The following is a 24,137-nucleotide window of genomic DNA, read 5'->3' as shown; positions in this document are numbered from 1 at the left end:
AGTATTGATTGCCACACTGTTTACAATAGCCAAGGCATGGAATCAACCTAAATGCCCATCAACAGAGGAATGCATAAGAAGATATCTCACACACACACACACACACACACACACAGAATCAACCTAAATGCCCATCAACAGAGGAATGGATAAGAAGATATCACACATGCACACACACACACACACACACATATATACATAATGGAATATTAGCCATTAAAAAGAATATAATGAAATAATGCCATTAGCAGCAACATAGATAGATCTAGAGCCTATCATACTGAGTGAAGTAAGACAGAGAAGGAACAATATGATATCCCAGAATCTAAAAAGAAATGATACAAATGAACTTTAAAAACATTAAGAGACTCAAAGACTTAAGAGAATGAACTTATGGTTGCTGGGGGTGGGGTACTGTATGGGGAAGGATAGCTAGGGAGTCTCAGATGGACATGTACACACTGCTGTATTTTAAATGGATAACCAGCGAGGACATACTCTATAGCACATGGAACTCTGCTCAGGGTTATGAAGCGACCTGGGTAGGAGAAGAGTTTGAGGGAGAATGGATACTTGTGTATGTATCGCTGAGTTCTTTCACTGTTCACCTGAAACTCACAGCATTGTCAATCTGCTATACTCCAACACAAACTAAAAATCATCCTTATTTTTATTAAAGGTGACCAAATCCCATATTCAGTATAATTATAGATAACTATATGAAAGTTAAAGTAACATTACCATTGATGAGTTGTAGTAATATTAGTTGGAAATATCAATTAAACAAGTTTTTATCACAGTTTTGTAGATTTTTATTCATATTTCAGAGCCATTTTTCAGGTGTCAAACAATTTCTAAGTCCTTCTCAAGCTCCTGTTCCCTAGTGAATGTGCTTTTACTGTCACAGCGCTGAATAGCCACGACAGCAAGATGTCTGAAGATAAAGACCATCACATGGATAAGTAGACCAGATATGTGGAAGTGGGAATGCAAAATGTTTGCAGAAAAAATATAGAAATCAAGAAATGATAATATTAAAAAGCCGGGTTCTGTAGGGATGTCAATAAAATATCACCCTACATAGTAAGTCTCAACACAGTATGTGAACTGCTTACATATTTAAAATAAATGCTGATGGCAAGCCATCAATAAAAAATTAAGTACAGTATGTTTCAAAATGAATGTTGGAAAATGTCAGTTGGTTTTATAACTGGTTAAGTCACCTATCAGTTTCATAACAGTGTTTCTAAACCTTTATTATTCTATCTTTAAAACTGAGATAATGAGCATTCCTATTTGATATACTTGTTGATAAATTTATGCAATATGCATAAATGTCTTGTGACCTTTCTGGAAAATACTTGATATTTTTGTTATTATTATTGATAAATAATTAGTAAACAATATCTGTTTTGTTATGGTCATAGTTACAACTTGGAACAGAACAGACAATATTACGGAGATTGATTTGATCAGAAGGAAAAGTTAATAATGAGTTGTTTTGAGAAGAAATGTGTTGATGTTCAAACATCCTTTCCAAAGCTAAATATTTATTTAATGTAGAAAAATAGTCTTAGTTTAATGAGAAGGTACAGATTTTAAAAGTATATTTCCTCTTTGGACTCTTAAAGAGCCAGAAAAGGAGATTAAACAAAGGCTTTAGAGAGTATTATATAATAAAGAACAGCACCAGCACCAGGCTGTTGATGCTTTTGTGGTTTTGATGTGAATAACTCCAGGGCCCTGTTCTGACACCAGTACTACCACTCACTGTGTAAGATACAGGCAAGTCGACTAACCTCTCTCTGCTTTAGTTTCTTCATCTGTAATGTGCAAGTAATATTACTTGTCACTTGCCAACTGGCAGTACTTCTTCAGCTAATTGACTGTCTCAGCAGGGATGTCTCAAAGATCAGCTAATAAATGATTTATAAATCCACTGAAATATTAAGTGATGTCAAAAACCTTAACAAAAGGACAGAACAAATCATTCCATGTATTAATTGACTTAGTCACATATATTTTATATAAAATAATGTAAAAAGAAGTAGCCTTCCATAAAGTGAAATAGAATAGATTAGTTGGAATTCTGGAGTGCTTTTTGCTGCTCTTATTTTTAAGAATCTTGTCATAATTAAGGATACACAGAAGAACACGTGTATTAGAGGAAATAACAGTTCATCTCTTTATATTGATGAAAAGTATTGTGAGACAAGAAAATGAAATAAATACGAATAAAGAAACGTGCTTTCTGAGCTTCTTTTACCACTGACAGTGGTATAACCTTGACAAATTTACTTTAACAATTAAGATCTAGAGTAAGATAATTAAAAATAAATCTACAATATACTTTTGGCAGATGTAAGAACAATATACAAAATCTTGTGCCAAGCATTCTGAGGGACTCAAAGGACTCAGAGGTCAAAGAATATATAAGAAGAAGAGTACCATGAAGATAATTAATGCTTCCATGTGTGTGTGGTTACTTCAGTCCATAGCCAAATAAATATTATAATAAAAAGTACTCAGTATATAATACTGGAGATGGGGAGGTGGTGTGGCTGATAAACTAGGCTTGAAAGATGAGGAGGATTTTGTCATTGGGAGAGATGGTCACTCCAGGTTGAGAAGATAGCTTGAGAAGACCAGTAAGAGAACACCAGAGATATTGCAAGTGTTTACTGCGATCTAACTTTGTATACTTGGGAGAGGTAGTATAGGAGAACAAAGCAAGTAAATTAGGCTGGCTTCAAATTTCAGAAGGCCATGCAAAAAACCTAAAACTGTATTTTGTGGGTTCCTAGGAACCAGTAACGGAGAAGGCAATGGCACTCCTCTCCAGTACTCTTGCCTGGAAAATCCCATGGATGGAGGAGCCTGGTAGGCTGCAGTCCATGGGGTCGCCAAGAGTTGGACACGACTGAGTGACTTCGCTTTCACTTTTCACTTTCATGCGCTGGAGAAGGAAATGGCAACCCACTCCAGTGTTCTTGCCTAGAGAATCCCAGGGACGGGGGAGCCTGGTGGGCTTCCGTCTATGGGGTCACACAGAGTCGGACACGACTGAAGTGACTTAGCATAGCATAGCATAGGAACCACTGAAGATTTTTGAGTATTTTATGTTTTAGAAAGTTAATTCTGGTGATAGTGTAAAGGGTAAGTTGGAGAAGAATAAGTTTAGATAACTAAGTAGTTAGCCTGTAATTGCAGTAGTTGAGAGAGAAGATAAAGGGAGTGACCAGAGAAAGAATGGAAATGAAGAATATGTAAGAAACACTGAATAGATAGAATTAAGGAGGTTTGGGAATTGATTGAATGGGAAGAACTAGTGAGATGGAAGTTCAGTTCAATTCAGTCGCTCAGTCATGTCCAACTCTTTGCGACCCTATGGACTGTAACCCACCAGGCTCCTCTGTCTGTGGAATTTTCTAAGCCAGAATACTGGAGTAGGTTGACATTCTCTTCTTCAGGGAATCTTCCCAAACCCAGGGACTGAACCTGGGTCTCCTGCATTGCAAGCAGATTCTTTACTGTCTGAGCCAAAATGATAAACATAATAAATAGTTTTGGGAGTAGAGGTAGAGATGTAGCAAAGCAATTCCATTTGAACTTAATGAATTTGAGTTTTTAAGGACATCCATGGGTCAATATCCAATAGGCAGTAAAAATTCCCAAGCTACGCTTCAAAAAATTATCTTGCCCCCAAATTATAGATTTCATAGCCATCTATACACAGTTGAAAATTAAGACAATTGGGACAAATGGAATATATGGGGCAAACAGAATATAATATAAACAATATAAACATAATATAATATAAACAATATGGGACAAACAGAATATAAAGAACAAAAAAGAGAAGAACTTCTCTGGTAGCTCAGACAGTAAAGCGTCTGCCTACAATGCAGGAGACCCAGGTTCTATCCCTGGGTTGGGAAGATCCCCTGGAGAAGGGAATGGCAACCCACTCCCGTACTCTTGCCTGGAAAATCCCATGGACTGAGGAGCCTGGTAGGCTATAGTCCATGGGGTCGCAAAGAGTCGGAAACGACTGAGGGACTTCACTTTCACTTAATAGATAAGGGAGGGAAAGAGCAAGAAGAAATATAAGGAGACTATGAGGGAATCAAGAGTGCAATCACAATCAGAGCCAAGGGAGCAAGAGGTTTCAAGGAGAGAGGAATAACAATGTAAAATGTTATATGTAATTTAATATAGATGATTATTATGAAAAGCCCATTGAATTTTGTGATTAATCTGTAATTTTGTGATTAGTTCTGGTAAATTGATAGATATATAAGTTAAACTTCAGAGGAATTAAAGCAATGTAAAGAAGAGATTCTCAACCCCAGACCACAAACTAGTAGCAGTCTGTGACCTGTTTGGAACCAGGCTGCACAGCCCCTCCCCAAGGCTCGTGTTACCAAAGTGACGGTAACCAAAACGAGATTATGGAGTAGACTGGACACAAGCAATAAGCTTTAGGTATCACTGTATCCTATCACCCCCAGATGGGACAGTCTATCTGTAGAAAAACAAGCTCAGGGCTACCACTGATTCTGCATTATGATGAGTTTTATGATTCTTTCATTATATATTACAATGTAATAATAATAGAAATAAAGTGCATAATAATTTTTATGTGCTTGAATCATCCGAAACCATCTCTCCCCCTAACCCCCAAACTGGTCTGTGGAAAAATTGTCTTCCATAAAAACAAAAAGGTGCCAAAAATGTTGGGTACCGCTAATGTAAAGGATGCAGGAAAATTAGTATCTACCTCTTGTAAGTTTACAAATAAATGAAAGTAAAAGGTGAGTGTTGTAAGAACATGCAGAGTTAAAAGATGAAATATTTTATAACAGGTAAAATGTAAGTGATTTTATAGGCATTGGAGAAGGAGAGAAAAGGCAGGAGGGCATGGGAGGGTTGAAGGAACAATAATAGGGGCACTAGTCGAGTATTCATGTTGGCAAAAGGACTCAGATAAAGAGATGGTAGTTGTGATGTGATGATATAGAAAGAGAAACTGAAGGAATTTATGTAGGATGACCTTGACATTCTCCATAAAGTCAATAGGCAAGGTTTTCTATGGAGAGTAAGAAGATGAAATACGACTTAAGAAGTGCAAAACAATAAATTGTTGTTTTTAGGGATGGTAAACAGGTCAGCTAGAAAGGAGCAAAGAAATTCATGAGTAGCTTTGAGGTCACTTGTTGCCTAATTAGATACTATAAATGTTTCCTCAAGCAAGGTAGCCTGTGTTTCTGGCTTGGTAACACTTTTAGGCTCAGATTTCTCATTACAAAGTTTTTTTGTTAGGTACTGTGGGAAGAAAACAAAAAGGATTTGAATCTGGCTGAAGGAAGAGAGAAGTAATAATACAATGAACTAGGTCATGAATTTACAAAAACAATATGAAGATATGCCCATGTCATTTAAGGAAATATAATCTTAAATGAAGGCATAAGGATCACAATTATCACATGACTGGGAGATCAGAGATGATGAATAGAGGAAAAACAGAATAATCATTAGTATCAAATGTTGGAAATTCTTGAACTTGAGAATTTTTATTATACACTGAAGATCAGGGACGATATAAAGAACTCCCCCCGACAAATGTAGATGGGTTGTTATTTCTAGTAGCATTAATCAAAAAGTTACTGTGAAAAACCATCAAAGACTAGCTGTTTTTTCCTCATGTTAGGCAAAATTCATTCTGCCAATACTTTGTCATTTAAAAAAAGTCAGTGCCTTGGATTTAGAACAAAAGAGGGTTTGACTTGGCAGCATTAATATGTGTCGGCATCATTGTGTGTTATAACTCAGTATACGAGATTGCTTTTTTAAAGTGTACTTTTGATAGGACACTATGCAAACTCATAACAATAAGGGTCCCATTATACTGAATGGTATTCCAGAGCATGCAGTATCATAATCTAGTGCAGGAATTATAATTGTGCTTTAGCAAAGGAGACTTTTGTGGAAAATTTCAAATTGTTGCTATTAATAGAGTGCTGTTCTTGATTTCTTTACTGTCACTCACTCCAAAGTGTCACCAGGAAATAAACCGGTTCAAGAAAAAGGGGGAATTAAAGTAGCCTTAAGTTTTGGCACCCTGTTCTGAGCTCCTGAGACTTATTTTGAAACCCTCTGATATGTAAGACTGGGGGGTTTTTAGAAAAAGTTACTAGATTCTTCGTAAGCATGAATTAGATAAATAAGTAATACCTTATACAGGAAAAGAAAAAAGATAGTGCTTAGCATGGAAATAGCTGATATTTCCAAAATGTTTTAGGAATCAAAAAACTTGCTTAGTGAAGTTCTTTACTAAAGGGTTCCCTTCTCTGTAGTGTTGGTTGGACAGCTTTCTGTTACTGTGTATATCAGCAGTACTCAAAATTTGGTCCCCCAACTCCTGCATGTCCCACAAACCCTTTAGGTCATTCCCTGAGATACTTCCAGTGGATTCACAAGTTCAAAATAATTTTCATACTAATACTGATGCTTTTTCACTTAACTAACTGATGTTCGTTTGCAGTAATGGTGCAGACCCAAAGTGGGGAAAACTGCTGACACCTTAGCATGAATCAAGTCAGCACCAGCAAACTCTGCTAGTAAGCCTGGTATTCTTCACCACCACACACTCAAGAGTTAGTATTTTTAAAATGCAAGATTTACCTAAGAATGTACATGATCAAACAGTAAAGATATATTAATCTATTAAAAATATATACAATCGCCACCCTTGAGTAGAGGTCTTTTTAATATTCTATGTGATGGAACTGGTACATCACTAAAGCAGGTACCCACCGCATGGCTATCTTACGTATTTGTATGACTGCTTGGGTCAAGAGCTGAATTTGCAACTTTTCTCATGAATCACCATTTTTACTTGAAAGACCTGACAAGCAAACTATGGATTTTCAAACTTGGGTATTTGGCAGAGACTTTCTTGAAAATGAACAGAGTGAACTTGTCACTTCAAAAGAGGCAAAATCCAACTGTATCCAATGATAAAGGCTGAGCTTTTAAACAAAAATTATAATTTTAGAAAATGTGTTAGCTGCTCCTGTGAACTTGTCAGTTTCCCAATTCTTAAAAACTTTTCTGCTGAGATAGATGGCATTACTAACAAATGAAATATTGTATAATGATCTATGGTACCATTTGGAAATTTTGCGTAACCCAGTGAACCAATATTTTTCCAAATGATATTTTTTAAAACATATGTGGTCAAAAGATCCATTTAAAGTGCAAAGTAGACAATAGATTTTAATAAAGCAGTATGGGAAGCATATTGATACGGTTTTTAGATTCCCCATTTCAAAATTTAAATATCGACAATTATCTGAAAAAGCTATTAAAGTTCTCCTCACTTTTCCAACTAAGAAATCTGTGTGATGCCAGATTTTCTTCATATACTTCAACTAAAACAACATATTGAGACAGATTGAATGCAGAACCAGATATGAGAAACCAGATGTCTTTTATTAAGCCAGACATTTGTGAAACTAAGCCAGAGAATTTCAAAATGTAAAATAATGCCATTCTTTTCACTTTTTTTCTGGCTTTGGAAAATATATTTTATTTCACTATAAATATATTATTTGTGGAAACATGTAATGGGCTTGTTATTTATATTTTAAGTCAATTAATAAATATTTAAAATTTTCAGTCTTAATTTCTCATATAGTAAATATTGACAGATGTAACCATATATACAAAATCTCATTGGCAGTCTCAATAATTTTTGAGAATATAATGGATATCTGAGACCAAAATGTTTCAGAAACACTAATGTATAGACCAAGCCCTAAGCACACAGTAAACTACTCAAGGACTTTTAACAAATTTAATGTTATTTTATAAAGTAACAATTGGGAAGTCATGGAATTGCATTTATAAATGATAAATAGGAAGTATTTTCCTTCTGTTTTAAAAGCAATCATACCATTTATATTAGAAGACTTCAGTGCCTGTGATGACATTCTCTCCATTCTTTCTTCCAAGTCTGTGAGTCTCATTTCATGTGTCCCCATTTACAAGAATAAAATTAGCATGTTATCCAGTCACCATTTGGCTCATGACTCAATGTCACTATAAAAATCATTTAAGCAGCTTCATAGAACCAACTTCTCTTAGGATACATCTGTGTGGACGCTTTAATTTGTTTAATATAGGAGACGTAAGTACAATCTATTTAAATCTATAAATTCCACTAGGGTGAAGTCTTCTGGTTTATTCTCTCAATCTGTGTAAATGATATTTAAAAGGATAAAGGGCATGAATAAGGGAAAGTCCAATGTGAATAATCTCACTTTAGAAATCCATTAGACAAAACAAAATTTAGAATACCAATATACTGTTTGCTTTGTTAAAAAGAGAGAGTGAGACTTTTTTAAGAAAACAAGATTATTTTTTAGTCATGAGTTTTTATTGGATTTTTAGATATCAATATTTAGAGACATGCTTTAAAATTTAATCTAATTTTAAACAGTACAATACTTAAATAATAAAGTGTCTTTTCCTTTCTCTAATCAGACTTTGGATATTAGTATAAATAGCTCTTGTGTATAACTAGAAAAAAGCATATTATATTTTTATAGATATTAAATAAAAGAATACTATCTTTTCTAAATATGACAAAATACTACAATTTTGTCATGTCTAGAAAATTCTAATTATAGCAACATAAACAGGAAGGTCTAATGAAGAATCAAGGCCCACCTTTGGTAAATTTTCCAAATTTTCTTCCAAGTTTATTTTATATAAGGCCAGAATATGTGCTCACTGCTACTCTGTTAAACTTCTACCAGCTGCAGACACTTATTAGATATTTTTTGTTGTCATTTTTGGGTGAATATCTGTCAGACAAAACATTTGGCAACAGTTTCCCCAGAATGTCTAAGCAAGCAAGAAGTCATTATACAGTGATTATAATGCTGTAAAAGTTATTTCCAGTCTCTGGTAGTCATTTCAATAAATTTAAGAGCTGTGTCTAAATGTTTAGTTGGACGTGGAAAGATAGCTGCTATGCGTGTAAAAATTACTGTTTTGAGCACCTAATGGAAACTCACTAAGGAAGTGTAATCATGGAGAGAGGAAAAAAAAAGATCCAGTTTCTAGCATCTATATATCTTATTTCAAAATGTAATTAAATTCTTCCTTCATGTATTTACATATGCATTATTTGTCAGCTGTTGTTTTTTTAGTGAAAAATAAGTTTGTCTAGAGTAAGAAAATGTAAGAAGAGTGGTATACTACTTTACAATAATAATTATTATATTAATGATTATAATGTGTGCCATAATTGAATGCCCAGTAATTAGTTTCTGAGGTTTATAATTGGATGCACATCAGTCTAGCAAATATATTTCATAAATGCTTAAGGAGAAGAGAAGTTTACACAAGTACTCTCTTACAATTCTCATTATTGTCTTTACTCAATCCAATTGAAAACTAGGCATACACATTTCAAAGGTGAACACAATATACGTGTATCAATACATCTCTCATAACCCTGTTTCTTCTTCCTTGAGCTCATTTTTTTAGGAGTACCCTAATAAAAATTCAAATTAAGTCATTGGCTCCCCTCTTACAAGTAGAATTACCACATCCCTAGGAATTAACATCCCCAGATATATAAATCATAGCATAGTACACCTTTTAATTTATATCTTCTCATGGAAATTGTCACCACTTTTTTGTGTCTCACTCTGATATTTCAAATCTTGTTAAATCTGTTATCAGCAAGGTGAATTAGAAGTAAACTCCTACATACATGAGTATTATTATGAGAGTCTATGTTTGAAAAAAAAAAAAAGAAAAAATGATAATGACAAAAAACAAGGAACTTTATTGCAGAATACAAAACTCTTTATGCAAAACTCACAGACCTAGGTTTAAGCCATAGTTCTGTGCTCCATTTAGCAGTCACTTAACATCCCTGAAACTTACTTTCATCAATTAAAAAAAAGATTTTTGTGCCTGTGTCATAGCACTGTTATTAGATGAGAAATAATAGCGGTTGTGCTATTTTTAAAGCCTATGTTTTAAAAAGTCATAAAGAGACTCAGAATGAAAGACAATAACAATGGATGTGAGATTAACTTATTCCTGTAACTCTTTTTATCAGATATATTTGCTGGATATAAGAAGATCAACGACTGATTCTTAATTTCCACAGCATGTGTCCTTATTTCAAAACATGACCATAGAAAGATATCTGTAAAGATATCCAATTATACATCTTTAAAGTAACATAGAAACTAAGTACTATGTTTGTTAATGGTGGTGAAATAAGTAATGAAAATATTGTTATATTTAATGGTACTGAATTACTTCAAGGTCAAAAACTATCCAAATTCATAGCTTACCCATAGACAAGCAACCTGGTAGAACAGAAAGAGTGGACTGGGAATTTGTAGACCTTCATTCCAAACAATTAATTATGTGAAAATTGGCAGATTACTTGAACTCTCTGGTCTTCAAATTCTTCATCTATAAAACTTTCCAGAGTTTTAGAATTTGGTAATTTAGTGTAGGGCTTCCCTGGTAGCTCAGACAGTAAAGAATCTGTCTGCAGTGCAGAAGACCTAGGCTCCATCAGGAGTAGGGATGTGCTCTGTGGCTACTGATGAAAGGTTATCAATATATTTCTTCTTCATTGTTCAGTTCTTTTCAACATACTTTTATTCAGCACTTATAATGCGCTAACGGCTCTACTAGGAATACTTTGCAGTTAAAATATTAACAAAATTCAGTTCCTGTCTTGTCAGAACTTGTGATATGTCTAGAAGGTGAGTCAACCATAATGCTAGTTAGAGTTTTAGTGCTCTTCAGTTCAGTTCAGTCGTTCAGTCGTGTCTGACTCTTTGCGACCCCATGAATTGCAGCACACCAGACCTCCCTGTCCATCACCAACTCCCGGAGTTCACTCAGACTCACGTCCATTGAGTCGGTGATGCCACCCAGTCATCTCACCCTCTGTCGTCCCCTCCTCCTCCTGCCCCCAATCCTTCCCAGCATCAGAGTCTTTTCCAATGAGTCAACTCTTCGCATGAGGTGGCCAAAGTACTGGAGTTTCAGCTTTAGCATCATTCCTTCCAAAGAACACCCAGGGCTAATCTCCTTCAGAATGGACTGGTTGGATCTCCTTGCAGTCCAAGGGACTCTCAAGAGTCTTCTCCAACACCGCAGTTCAAAAGCATCAATTCTTCGGTGTTCAGCTTTCTTCACAGTCCAACTCTCACATCCATACATGACCACTGGAAAAACCATAGCCTTAACTAGACGGACCTTTGTTGGCAAAGTAACATCTCTACTTTTCAGTATGCTATGTAGGTTGGTCATAACTTTCCTTCCAAGGAGTAAGCATCTTTTAATTTCATGGCTCTTAAACAGGCACAAATCAGGGCCCATGGGAATACTAACTGATGAGATAGGGGAAAGAAGACAAACAGAAGATGGGATTTGGCTGAATTTTGATGGCTAAATCCATTTCAATAGGCAAGTTTGGGGATTTCCCTGGTGGTCCAGTGGTTAAGATTATGCTCCCAATGCAGGTGGCATGGGTTCAATTCCTGGTCAGGATGATTAAGACCATGCATGCTGCCCTCTCCCCTACCCCAAAAAACAAGCAGACTAACAGACTTGAACAAATGCACCATCAGAGAAGATCTGGGAAGATAAATGTATTATTCTGTAACATACAAAGTGTGAGAGTGAGTGGTTAAAGTTAATGCACCAGAAGTGGGTTCTTCCCAGGTTATGGGAAAACTCAGCACTAATCCTGGTAAGAGTTTTTCTTATGTTTTACAGAGAATAATTATAAATGACATCAAATAAAAACCAACATGACTTGGAAAATGATTAGACATGGATATTAAGTAAAGAAATAACTAAAAAATTGGGGTAGCAAAAAGTCAGACATGACTGAGCAACTAAGGACAGCATAGCACATGGTCAACATGGTGTATTAATGAAGCAGATTTTCTCTATTTGTGTGTTTAATTATTGTCTAACTTTTTTTTATTGAATTTGAAATGTTTGCAAAACCAAGTGGAAGTCCCTATTCAGCAGCCAGTTCCTCTTGTGTGTGAGGAGCTTGGGAGAACATTCTATATAGAAGATGCATACTTTTGTATTATCCATAGTGAGAAATTAGAAGCATTGAAATTAGATGAGTTATTCAAGTCAGTAAGTAAACAAGGTCAATGACTGATTCTAAATCTCCACAAAATGTGCCCTTATTTCTAAAGATGACCCTAGAAAGGGAAATCTGTAAAGAATACAAAAGTCAAATGGGATGGAACCGGGACAGTATGAAAGCTAAGTAAGTGACAGCTGTTGTTTTTTTCTTTTTTAATCAGCACTTTTCCACCATGTGCCAAACACTGTGTTAGGCTCTTGAGATACATAATCCAAGTAAATTTTCATGATCATTTTGGGAACTAAGTATATTATCATATCTATAAATAAAGAACTGAGTACAGAGGGATTAGACATGACATAACAAGTAAATGGAAACTCTAGATTCAAATACAGATACATCTGATTCCTATTTTGCCCCTATACCTTTTAATTTGTGCTAGGGGAGAGTTTTGAGGAGAATGTAACTAGCAGTATCATGTCACAGAGAGCTCAAACAGGATGGACCCTCACAAGAACCTTGAAGCAGTTATTTAATGTTAATACAGATTATTTAGTGATCTGTACGAAAGTAGTCTCTGTAAAAAAAAATAATAATAATAAACCTATACAAAGGCCAGTGGAATAGAAAAATTCTAAAGGTTGGGTCAAGAAAAATGAGAAAATAAAAGTAGCTGAACTCTTCTGATAAGTTTGATGAAGGAAAGAGAAGGTAGTGCAAAGATGTATGAAGGTTGAGGAAAGGGTATTGAGTTGAATGGTTGGTTCAGTTTTTTAAGTAAGGTAACACTTGAACATGCTTATAAACTCAAAGAAGAAATCCAGAGGAGAAAAAAGACACAAATTACCGAGGGCGGGGAGGGGGTAGGGGATGGATTCAGCAAGGTCCTATCGGAGGTTATAAGAAATAGAATCAATTTGTCATTGTTGTTCAGTCGCTAAGTCGTGTCTGCCTCTGTGACTCCATGGACCATAGCACTCCAGGTTCCTCTCTCCTCCACTGTCTCCTAGAGTTTACTCAAATTCATGACCCTCAAGTCAGTGATGCCATCCAGCCATGTCATGCTCTGTTGCCCTCCTCTCCTGCCTTCAGTCTTTCCCAGCATCAGGGTCTTTTCCAATGAGTCCCTTTTTCACATCAGGTGGCCAAAGTATTGGAGCTTTAGCTTCAGAATCAGTCCTTCCAATGACTATTCAGGTTTGATTTCCTTTAGGATTGACTTGTTTTGTCTCCTTGAAGTTCAAGGGACTCTCGAGAGTCTTCTCCAGCATCACCATTTGAAAGTATCCATTCTTTAGTGCTCAACTTGTTTATGTTCCAACTTTCACATCTGTACATGAGTACCAGAAAAACCATAGCTTTGACTATACAGATCTTTGTCAGCGAAGTGATGTCTCTCCTTTTTGATATGCTGTCTAGGTTTGTCATAGCTTTCCTTTCAAGGAGCAAACATCTTTTACTTTCATAGAATCAGTTGCTGCTAAGTCACTTTAGTTGTGTCCGACTCTTTTTTTAACTGTATTAGTTTTGCCAAATATCAAAATGAATCCGCCACAGGTATACATGTGTTCCCCATCCCGTGTGTGACCCCATAGACGGCAGCCCACCAGGTTCCCCCGTCCCTGGGATTCTCCAGGCAAGAACACTGGAGTGGGTTGCCATTTCCTTCTCCAAAGCATGGAAGTGAAAAGTGAAAGTGAAGTTGCTCAGTCGTGTCCGACTTAGCGACCCCATGGACTGCAGCCTACCAGGCTCCTCCATCCATGGGGTTTTCCAGGCAAGAGTACTGGAGTGGGTTGCCATTGCCTTCTCCTCATAGAATCAGTAGCATGCCTTAAAAAAGAAAGCAGCTAGTTTATCTAGAAAAAAAAAAATAGTGATTTGCAGAGAAATACATTTGAGATAGGAAAAAAATTAAGAGAACTTGTAACAGATATCCTAATCTTTTCCAAGAAGAAAGATTAAGAGTCATCGCTTAAGGCAGGTAGTATCTGGTTGTGTGGAGTAGAAAGGGTTTGAAATGCTTCCCACAGACAGCAGCATAGTGAAGAGTCAACCACAGTGAAACAAAAGAATTTCTGCACAACTCATATACAAATAATTGAGTAAAAAATGTTTAGTTGAGCCAATTGGCACAATTTTGTGGCTTCTTCTGGTAACACTCAGTCACCAAGTAATGAGATCAAGGAAAGTGCACCGTGCTGTTTTCCGGGTGATGTTTAGGAACATCAGGGTGACAGTAGAGCAAAGGCACTTCTTGATGCTAATAAGACACTGCACGAAGTGGCGGGCAGTTGATCCACACTGCGCTAAGAGGAAACGAAAAGGAAAGAAGGTTAAAGAAATTAAAGATATGACCAGTGTGAAGAATAGATTCATTGAGAGTAAGAGGAAAAGAAAAAAAAAAAAATACGTGGTAATGGTCACAGAAGGGAATTCCAAATTCAAGATTCTAGAAATGATAGAATTTTGAATGATCATTTTTTTTTAAACTATCACTTCAAGTGTCACTAATGATTACGTCATCCAGCTGTCCTGCTTTACTTAGTAGAAAATGGAAGGCCAGAAGGTCAAGTGATTTTTTTTTTGACTATCACTCCATGACCCAATGGCAAAGCCAGGACTAAACCTAGGATCTTCTGAAAAGCATTTGGAGATTTTATTAAATCTCTGTTAAATCACATTGGCATAAAGAAGAATGGTAAATATAGTCAAGTGATTGGAAACCAATGTTATCCATAATATAGTAAAACGTGCAGTATTCATATATTGCCTATTTCAAAGCTTGTATTATGCTCTTCCCTTTTTCCTCTTTCAGCTTGCTCTTACAGGAGAGATTTCCCCAGATTAAATTAATAGCTCTCTAGTTACACACTGGAAGAAGAACTAAGTTTTAAGGAAGGTGCTTGACTACCATCCCGAACTGCACTGTAAATGGCATCAATTTATTTCAAAGTGACATATGTTTATTTTAGCATGTCCATGATGGGTTCCACAATTTTAGCTTCTTCTGCATTTCATATATTTTGAAAAATTTCCTTTCTCTTGATTATTGGTTATGCGTTTTTAAACTGTAGTCAAATGTACTTTGAATCTCTAGGAATAGGAGAGAAATTGTGTTATTTTAAATTTCTGTTTAAACAAAATCAATCCAACAGAAATTCATTATTCATATCTTAATATTCATCTGCCATTCACCTTCAGGAAAAGATATGGGTTTTTAACATAGAAAATGAACTTAAAGACTTAACATTTGGTGATCTTTTGTAATTACATGTATCACGTATTCTACTTTGAAAATATTCCTTCATTAAAGATTTAAGTATGTGTGTTACCATGTCTGTTTGGGAAAACTCACTTTCATTGACTCCTTTTTAAATTTGAAGGTTTTGTTTCAAAGATTCAATCAAGAAAGATTATCCTTCTTCTCAAGGAACGACTTACCAAGGGGGCAACGAGGGAGCTATCCTGCACTGGGTGGGAGAAGTACTTGGTCATTGGTATAGTTTAGCATTGCTGGTGCATGGTGATAATAAAAAACAAACTGGATTTTGGCCAGTCTCATTATTGTTCTTAGATTCTCTGCAAGCAACGCCCTTGCTTACTACTTACCTCTAGGATGGAACCCTTCCCCTCCACTCGCACCACCTTGGTATGCTACTGATCTCAAGTTCTCCTCTCTGGGGCTGAAGACTGACTAAAATGATATTAGAGAAGGAGAATTTTATGATCTAAACCAGGTGTCCACAAACTGTGTGCTCAATTGCTCAGTGTATCCAACTGTTTGTGACCCCATGGACTGTAGCACACCAGGCTCCACTTTCCATGGGATTTTCCAGGCAAGAATACTGGAGTGGGTTGCCGTTTCCTACTCCAGCGGCACAAACTATGGCATGCAGGCCAAATCTGGCCGTAGGCCTATTTTTATAAATACAGTTTGTTTATTACTTTTATTTCATGTATTCTTTCTGACTGCTTTTGCATTACAACCACAGAGTTGAGTAGTTGGATAAAGACTATGTACTCTCCACATCTAGAATAGTTACTATCAGGCTCTTCACAGAAAACGTTCCCTGACTATCAGTAATCAAAGTATTACTTGCTTTGTAGACATGTAAGCAAGACAGTTATTTCATATTCATATTATAGGCCAGTTATTTAACAAGTGTTTTTATTAAGTGTTTACCATTGTCCACCATTACATTTACCTATCAATTTTTCTCTTTTTTGTAGCCCCTGCTATGTGGATATTTGTTAGCAATGACTGATGTGGAAACTACATATGCAGATTTTATTGCTTCAGGAAGAACGGGTAGAAGAAATGCAATACATGATATCCTGGTTTCCTCTGCAAGTGGCAACAGCAATGAATTAGCCTTGAAATTAGCAGGTCTTGATATCAACAAGACAGGTGAGTTGTTTGACGTCTGTGAAAATGGAGTGATTTGCAGCATTTCACTAAGCAGGATTAAGGCATGAAAAAAAAACACCTTTGGAAGTAACCTAATAGAGTCATAAACAGTTTTATATATAAGGTAAGGTAAAAGGCAGGTACTAATCTCTTAATCACGCCCACTCTGCTATACAGTTTCCTACTCAGATGCAGAGGCCTTAATCTGATTTTACTAATGCAATCAATGAAACACAAGAGTTTTTTAAAAAATCCTCATCTCTATAAAAGCTCTTAAATATCTTATGAAGAACATTTAACAAAGCTGGAGCTAGGACAATACTGGCCACCTCTAACATTTAACAACATAGATGTTTAACAAGATACACAGGTGAGTCTGACAGACCTCAATTTCAAGAACCATTTCAAAATAAAAGGGTCTCCAGGAACATTTTTGTTGAGAATGGAAGTAAAATGGTTACATAAACAAGTTTTAGGTAAGAAGTTCTTTTGGATTTCCTTGACTCATAGACTGAGTTTGAAAAGTTGTCATATTATTGGGCCCCAAAGTCCTACCCACCAAATCTAACTTGACCAATGAAAAAGTAAAACAAGTTTGACATGTCAAAATACTTCTGAATCCCCTGATAGTTCTTCCATCCATAGCTTTTGCAAGTATCAATGCTGAATGTATTTCTCTGAAAACAAAAAATTTGTGCAAAAAATCTTTTAAAGTAAAAAGCAGTTCATGATTAAGGAACCACAGTGTTATACATATGAAAAACACTGATCAATTTCTGATTTGTGATAACAACTTGATATTGTTGTTGTAACTTCTATGCTATTAGAATTTTTATGCCAAGCCTTCCAGTTATAGTATTGGAAAACTGAGTCAAAATATACATATATGAATGAAATAGCTCAGCAACATTATCTTAAAATGCTTAGGGACAGAACTTTATTCAGTGATTACAGGTCAGCAAGTTATACCTTGGTCTTTTCAAATTCAGGTTGAAAATAAAACCATAACAATCACTTCTATGGAGCATACACTTGAAGTATATTTTAGTTTTCATTGTTTCTCTATCTTTACTACTGGGAGTTAATTTTTAAAATTAACTGCTAACTCTGAGAAAGCCTGTAGGGAATCATTCCAATTTGGTGGCATAAAGAAGTAGATATTTTTTTCCATCAATCTTTGAGAATTTGTTAATCTTTTTAATTAAATTTGTATTCTATATAAATATTCTATTTTAAATCTACATTAATTTAGCCACTTTTAACATGAGGATATTTTTACTCATAATGTAGTTAAATTTATTTTTGTTGTTGTTTTCACTGAAATTAAGACCCATTAGCCACAAGACCTTTCTTATACCAGAGATTATAGTCTCAATATACATTATGTTAAAATTTAAATAAATTGAAATTTTATATTAATACATAAATACATTTGTATTTGATGTTAATATACTATAATTGAATATTAATAATTTAAAATAACTCAGAAATCTTTATGCTTCCAAATGTTAAAATATTTCTACATGTTAATTGCAATTCAGTGGGCTCTGAAAGAATTTTGTTTCTCTTAAAAATCACAAAGTCCAGACTAAGGCAAAGTATAAATAGCACTGACTATTATTCTAAATACAAAGACCTAAAAATAATAACTATGACCAAAAGTCTAAAATATTTAAAAAATGACAACTGTACGGTGACAAATTAAATAACACTAGCTGAGAATAGTATGGGACTTCCTTTGTAGTTCCTGAATATTTCGGCTTCTTTTTAAGTTTGTGTTCAACAATATTATTGTCTCATGTTTATCTTGATTTGTTAACAAGCATCTATTTAGCCACAGCTCTGTGTCTGCAGCATTATGCTGAGCCCTGAGAAGTGTCCCTGGATACCCAGAAAGTCCCAAGCCCCATGGAGTCAAGATTCTCATCTTGTATTTATGCAGTCACTTTCATCTTTAATATTCTACTGTCTTGCATCCGCCCTAATATGACTTCTTTCTTTTGGCTGCCAAGAGCTTCTCCTGTTTATCAAGTTCTTATTTCATATGCTAATCTACACATCTCAGGTTCGGCTAGCTGCATACCTTGGGGGCTTCCTCATTGCTCTAATAATGAAAATAGTACCTGAACATTCTATATAATGTGTCATATTTTTGAAACTCCTTTAGAACAGAATATGATTTTTATGTGGAAAAACTGCTTTAAGTTTCCCTAAAGAATGGTGTGGGCTTCCCTGGTGCCTCAGACAGTAGAGAGAAGCCACCTGCAATTCAGAAGACTGGGTTCCATCCCTGGGTCAGAAGATCCCTTGGAGAAGGGAATGGCTACCCATTCCAGTATTCTTGTCCAGAGAATGCCATGAATAGAGGAGCCTGGCGGGCTAATGAGGTTGCAAAGAGTCGTACACAACTGAGTGACTAGGCACAGCACAAAGTATGGTGTATGGTGAGGTGTCTTATATGTACTTGTTAAGCATAAAGGAGAAATTGCCCTCAACGTTTTCAGCCAAATAATGGACAGCCTACTTACCTCTATGAATTTGAGTTATGCTAATAAATTCTTAGTAAAAATTTGCAAGACCTCCAAATATTTTGTCTACTAAGCCATTGTTGCTTAGTAAATACGTGTAAATATTTAAATCTTTGAATCAAGAATTGCCTGCAGCTTGCACTCATTAAAGTAACCCAATATGAAGAGAAAGCATTTTTTCATTTTGGTGTTTAGATTGTTGCTAAGGGTGCAATTATGAAGGTGGTTTTATTGGATTTGTACATAAGTTCCATCAGGGCAGGCCAGAGGCCATCATAACTATCCAACTAGGGGGTAACCACCTGACATGATGTCCTTCCACTGTTGTTTTTTAATTTAAATTAATTAAACCTCTGAGAAGTCAGCTAGGTTATCATCATGTGTTCAAAATAATGTAAAACACAATTTTAAAATATTTCTTAAAATAAGACAGTCAAACATCAAAAGGTAAGCTTGTTCCCCACTTCTGATTTCTGCCTAAAGACACATTTGATTTCTATAACCGGCATAATTACAAGTGCCATGCTATGACCTGGCCATGAGATTTCTCAGCTATTTATCAAAAGCATACAGCATCACTAATCACTTTAAAAACTCAGTTATTTTTTCCCTTTTTGAGCCACGCTCTCCCAGAACCAGAATTAGTCTGCCCTTGAAACATTTAGGGGTTCCGAGGTGGCGCTAGTAGTAAAGAACTTGCCTGCTAATCCAGGAGACATAAGAGACGTGGGTTCAGTCCCTGGGTTGGGAAGATTTCCCTGGAGGAGGGAATGGCAACCCATTCCAGTATTCTTGCCTGGAGAATCCCATGGACAGAGGAGGACTGTGGGCTACAGTCCATGGGATCGCAGTTGGACATGACTGAAGCGGCTTAGCACTGGCACTGAAACATTTAAGCTGTTTTCTTTCTTTTTAATATTTATTTATTTATTTGTATATTTTGGCTGTGCCAGGTCTTAATTGAGGCATGTGGGATCTTTAGTTGCCACATGCCCAGGGATTGGACCAAGAATTGAACCTGAGTCCCCTGCATTGGGAGCATGGAATCTTAGCTACTGAGCTACCACTGGCTAAGTCCTAAGGGAAGTCGTAAGGTGTTTTCTTAATGGGGCGTTGATTACTAGGAAAATGTACTTGTCTGTATGAGGATTTCAGAATATTTCCAAAAAGAAGAAATTTCCAAAAAGATATGTTGAGAGTCAGTAAACAAAAGCAGTCATTTTTATTTTGCCTTTATCCTTGTTTATGTCTCTAACAGAAGGGGAAGAAGATGCACAGCGAAATCCAACAGAACAAAGTGGGGAAGCCCAGGGAGAAGCAGCAAAATCTGAAAGTTAACACTCCACTTTGACCTTCTTCAACACCTGACGATGTCTCCAATCTCCAGGCCTGGCTGGAATGCATTTATGTCCAAGAGTGAAAAGGGGAAGAAGAAAATGGCTGTACTGCTTTGCAGGAACCTGCTTGTTCTGTTAAAAGTGGGGGCAGAGGCTGTGGCTGCAGACAGACTTTTCTCTACCTCTGGCATTAGCAATGGTTGAAATCATGTGGCTTGTGTTTGGATGTCATTTTTGTATGGATCCTTTCACTTGACCATATGATGAAATGCTTGTAGAGAGTAGCAGTGATCTAGATGATGATTCTTCCTGTAGCATCTGGCCCCTCACAATGTCAGAGGATTTAATTGTGTCTAATAGCAAAGGGTTGGTTGAACCCCAGAGTTTAAATATCTCTGGCCTGAGTATTCACCCAGTAAAAGAACCATCCAGAAAGTACTGTTTTTAGCATTATGTATCTGTGTGTTCCTGCTTTGTTATTTACACTGTTTTGTATTGTACAATATAGATGCTCAGCACTGCCCCCCTTCTCCGATTGCTTATGAAAAACAAAAATGATGCACATTACTGTGAATTTTTATACCACTCATTTTTTAAAGGGCTGCCTAAAAATTCTGCTCCATAGTGTGGTGGTGTACACAAGATAGGACACACTTTTTTTTAAAACAATCTGTCCCCTTAATTCACTGCTGATGAATTAAGTCTAACAGATTCATCAGGACTCCTTTGCTTATTATACAGACATTTGAAAATATCCATTAATGTGAATATTACCTGAATTCAGTCTGTTTGGTGTCTGCACAGACCAGAGTTCAGTCTGCAAATTTTGTCTTATTCCCAAATGGAGAACTTTTTCTGACTAATATTTTTATTTCAAATTGTGAGAATTTTTGAGAACTGGGAATATGGGAATGAGAATAGAAAATAATACTAAGCACTGGAAATATTTTCTTCTCTTGAATCAAATTTCTTACAGTGCTGTATGATACTACTAACATTTGGAGGACAGCTTATCTCCATGGAGCTGAAAAAGATGGAGAAAATGACCTTGCAATCATGTGGACACCAATCACAAAAGTAAAGCCCTTGTGTTGTATTTTTCATGTCTTTTTTCAGCCCTATCAGATCCAAATGTTATTATGCACTTTTTAATGTTTGTAAACTTTTACTAATAATTAGTGTGAATTGCATTCTGATACAATAATAATCATCATTAGAAGCTGACAAAATCCTTATTAATACTGTTGATGGCCTCTGCTGTGTTTTGACATCGTGTTTCTTAAATGGAAAGTTTCTATGAGCTGTGTAATCCCTCTGGTCAGTATTATGAAATCATTTCTCAGTGGTAATAAATAAGGCACCAGTGATATGCCAATGGCTCATGAATTACTGGACACATAGCAGGCAAAAGGAAGACCTTTACAACAAAGACCCCACTTAACTGTCCTCAAGGTCTTAGACATCATTCCATATGAAATAGTTTCAGCAGCTTTTCAACGGGTAATCTACCTGGATACACCAGGAACTCAGCCCTCCTTTGTAGTTGCATGAAGGATGCAAGGTAAGTTTGCCCTCATCTCTCTCTACAGTACTTTCTGAATGAGTGGGATAGGGGCATGGATATCACTTGGTCCTCAAGCATATAGTAAAAAAAAATTAACAGTGTAAGTCTTTGAGAAAATAGGAAAGATTAAATTTTAGAGTACTTCCTTCTGCTTAACCCAATAGGATCCAAAACATCCAGTTAATATTCAAGCACATCCACCTATTATTACACTCACAAGTGGGAAAAGAAGCTCCTGAGGCTATTGTAGACAATTTCTGGTAGTCCGTTTAACACATTCAACCCATACAATCACTTTTACAGTATCCTTATTTATTATACTCATAGCTTTTTTGTGAATGTAGGTAAAGTTCTCTCCATCCTTAAAATTGTGGAATTCCAAATTGATTTCATGTGATTTTGTAAAGTTTAGGACCAGTGCTGAGTATATGTGGAGGATTTCTATTCCTGTGTGATATATTATTATTAATGCATGTGGTATCATGCTCGTCTTTGAATATCTATAGTTGCTAAATTGTGAAGTCATATGGAGCTTTTGAATTATTTTTGACCTCTTACTGCTACTTTGTATGCTATATTCAAACCCAGAAAAAAAAACCCTATATTCCCAAGCCAGAAAATTACCAAAAGATTCACATCCTAAAATGTTGCTCAGCAAAAGTTCATATTATCTTCCAAGTTTTACCATAATATCTTTTACTTGAAATTCAATAATATACATGGAATTGATACTTTAAGGAAAGAAGGAAAGAGTAGAAAACTAAGACATTGATCTGATAATACACATTGAATGCCTGTTAACCAACTGACTTTATGCTATTCACTTCACAGCCCATATTCTCCCATTTAATCCTCAAACAATTCAGTTAAAGAGGTACTATTATTCCATTTCACAAATCAGGAAATGAAGATTGAATAAGGTATAAGTTTTACAAGCTTAAAAAGCTAATAAATGATGAAATAAAAATTGAACCTGTGTTTAACTCCTGAGAGTTTTCTACTACACATGCCATAAATCTGAAGCCAGTTACAGAGCATGTTTATCTGGAAGGGAACTTTTAGGGATGGACTAGCTCAATCTTCATATTTTAGAGGAGGAAACAGTCCTGAAAAGGGCATTTGTTTTTCTCAAGGTTACCTAGATGAGCAATAACATAGATGTGAATAGCAATTGTATTTTTAAAAAATAATAATAATAAATTTAATTAAAACGTTTTTTGAGTTATACTTCCCAAAAGACATTTTTTCTGAAATGAAGTCTGCTAACTTAGCATGGTTTAGATTTTTTATGTTCCATGCTACTCATTTTGTTTAACTAGAAATGTGAAAATTTCAGGTTTTCAACTGATGTGCAACAGGTGTAAACTTTTCAAATTTACCCTTTGTCAGTTTTAAGCATCCTGTGCTGACATATTGATATCATAAATTCATAGTAATGTTTTTCAGCAGATAAGAGGCAGGAAACCTCCAATTTTTAGGTAGCACCCCTAGAGCTGTGCACAGTAAATGCTCGACACCTGTGTCTTACTGAGACAGTGGAAATGCACTGGTTTAGAACATAAATGATATTGTTCTCTTTGGAGAAGCAATAAGAGGTAAAGAAATGTAACTGCAGGCAGTGGTTTCTGACTGAAGTCACTAGTAATAGGGTGGAAATGTCTAATCATCAAGTGAAAACAGGAAAGGAACTATGTTTATGATGTCTTAATAGGCCCTAAACTGTTCTTTAATTATGAGTGGCAGTCTCTGAAGTCATTTGTGAGCTTGTATGACTTTTGTATTTAGCGATGTTGCATGCTCACATACTTGATATTAAAAATAATACATTTTTCTGAAATGTATGCAGTCTATTAAGAGTATTTATTGAACACACATTATGTACATGATGCTCCGGAAAGTACTGCGGGTGACAGAGGAGAAGGCCAAAGCTCAGTCATCCTATGGTGGACGTACCCAGCATTCCAGCCTCACTTTTCCTGGCCTCTACACCAACAATGTTCACCTCCATCCCATGCTGGTAGCCCACTTCCTGGACTTTATCACCTATCAGAGACATCCCACCTCTCCAAATATTGAACTCCAATATCACTGCTGTCTTCTTACTTGCTCACCTGCAGGACAGTGGTTTTCAATCAAAAGA

General features: G+C 35.9%; 1 protein-coding gene across 2 annotated transcripts in view; it reads left to right on the top strand.

The window, feature by feature from the left end:
- The window catches only part of PKIA (cAMP-dependent protein kinase inhibitor alpha), a 98,771-nt gene extending 74,937 nt beyond the window's left edge, over positions 1 to 23,834 (top strand). The window contains exons 1-3 of one of the 2 annotated variants that reach the window (XM_006071474.4): positions 8,063 to 8,191; positions 16,391 to 16,568; positions 20,355 to 23,834. In XM_006071474.4, coding sequence (XP_006071536.2) covers positions 8,090 to 8,191; positions 16,391 to 16,568; positions 20,355 to 20,434 — 360 coding nt within the window. In that variant the 5' untranslated portion in view covers positions 8,063 to 8,089 and the 3' untranslated portion in view covers positions 20,435 to 23,834. Of the gene's footprint in view, positions 1 to 8,062; positions 8,192 to 16,390; positions 16,569 to 20,354 lie in introns of those variants that run through there. The other variant, XM_006071475.4, reaches the window with a different exon arrangement.
- The last annotated feature ends 303 nt before the right edge of the window (positions 23,835 to 24,137 follow it).

Source organism: Bubalus bubalis, chromosome 15 (genome assembly GCF_019923935.1).
Source record: "Bubalus bubalis isolate 160015118507 breed Murrah chromosome 15, NDDB_SH_1, whole genome shotgun sequence".
Lineage (NCBI taxonomy): Eukaryota > Metazoa > Chordata > Mammalia > Artiodactyla > Bovidae > Bubalus > Bubalus bubalis.
This window is presented reverse-complemented; position numbering and strand designations above follow the sequence as displayed.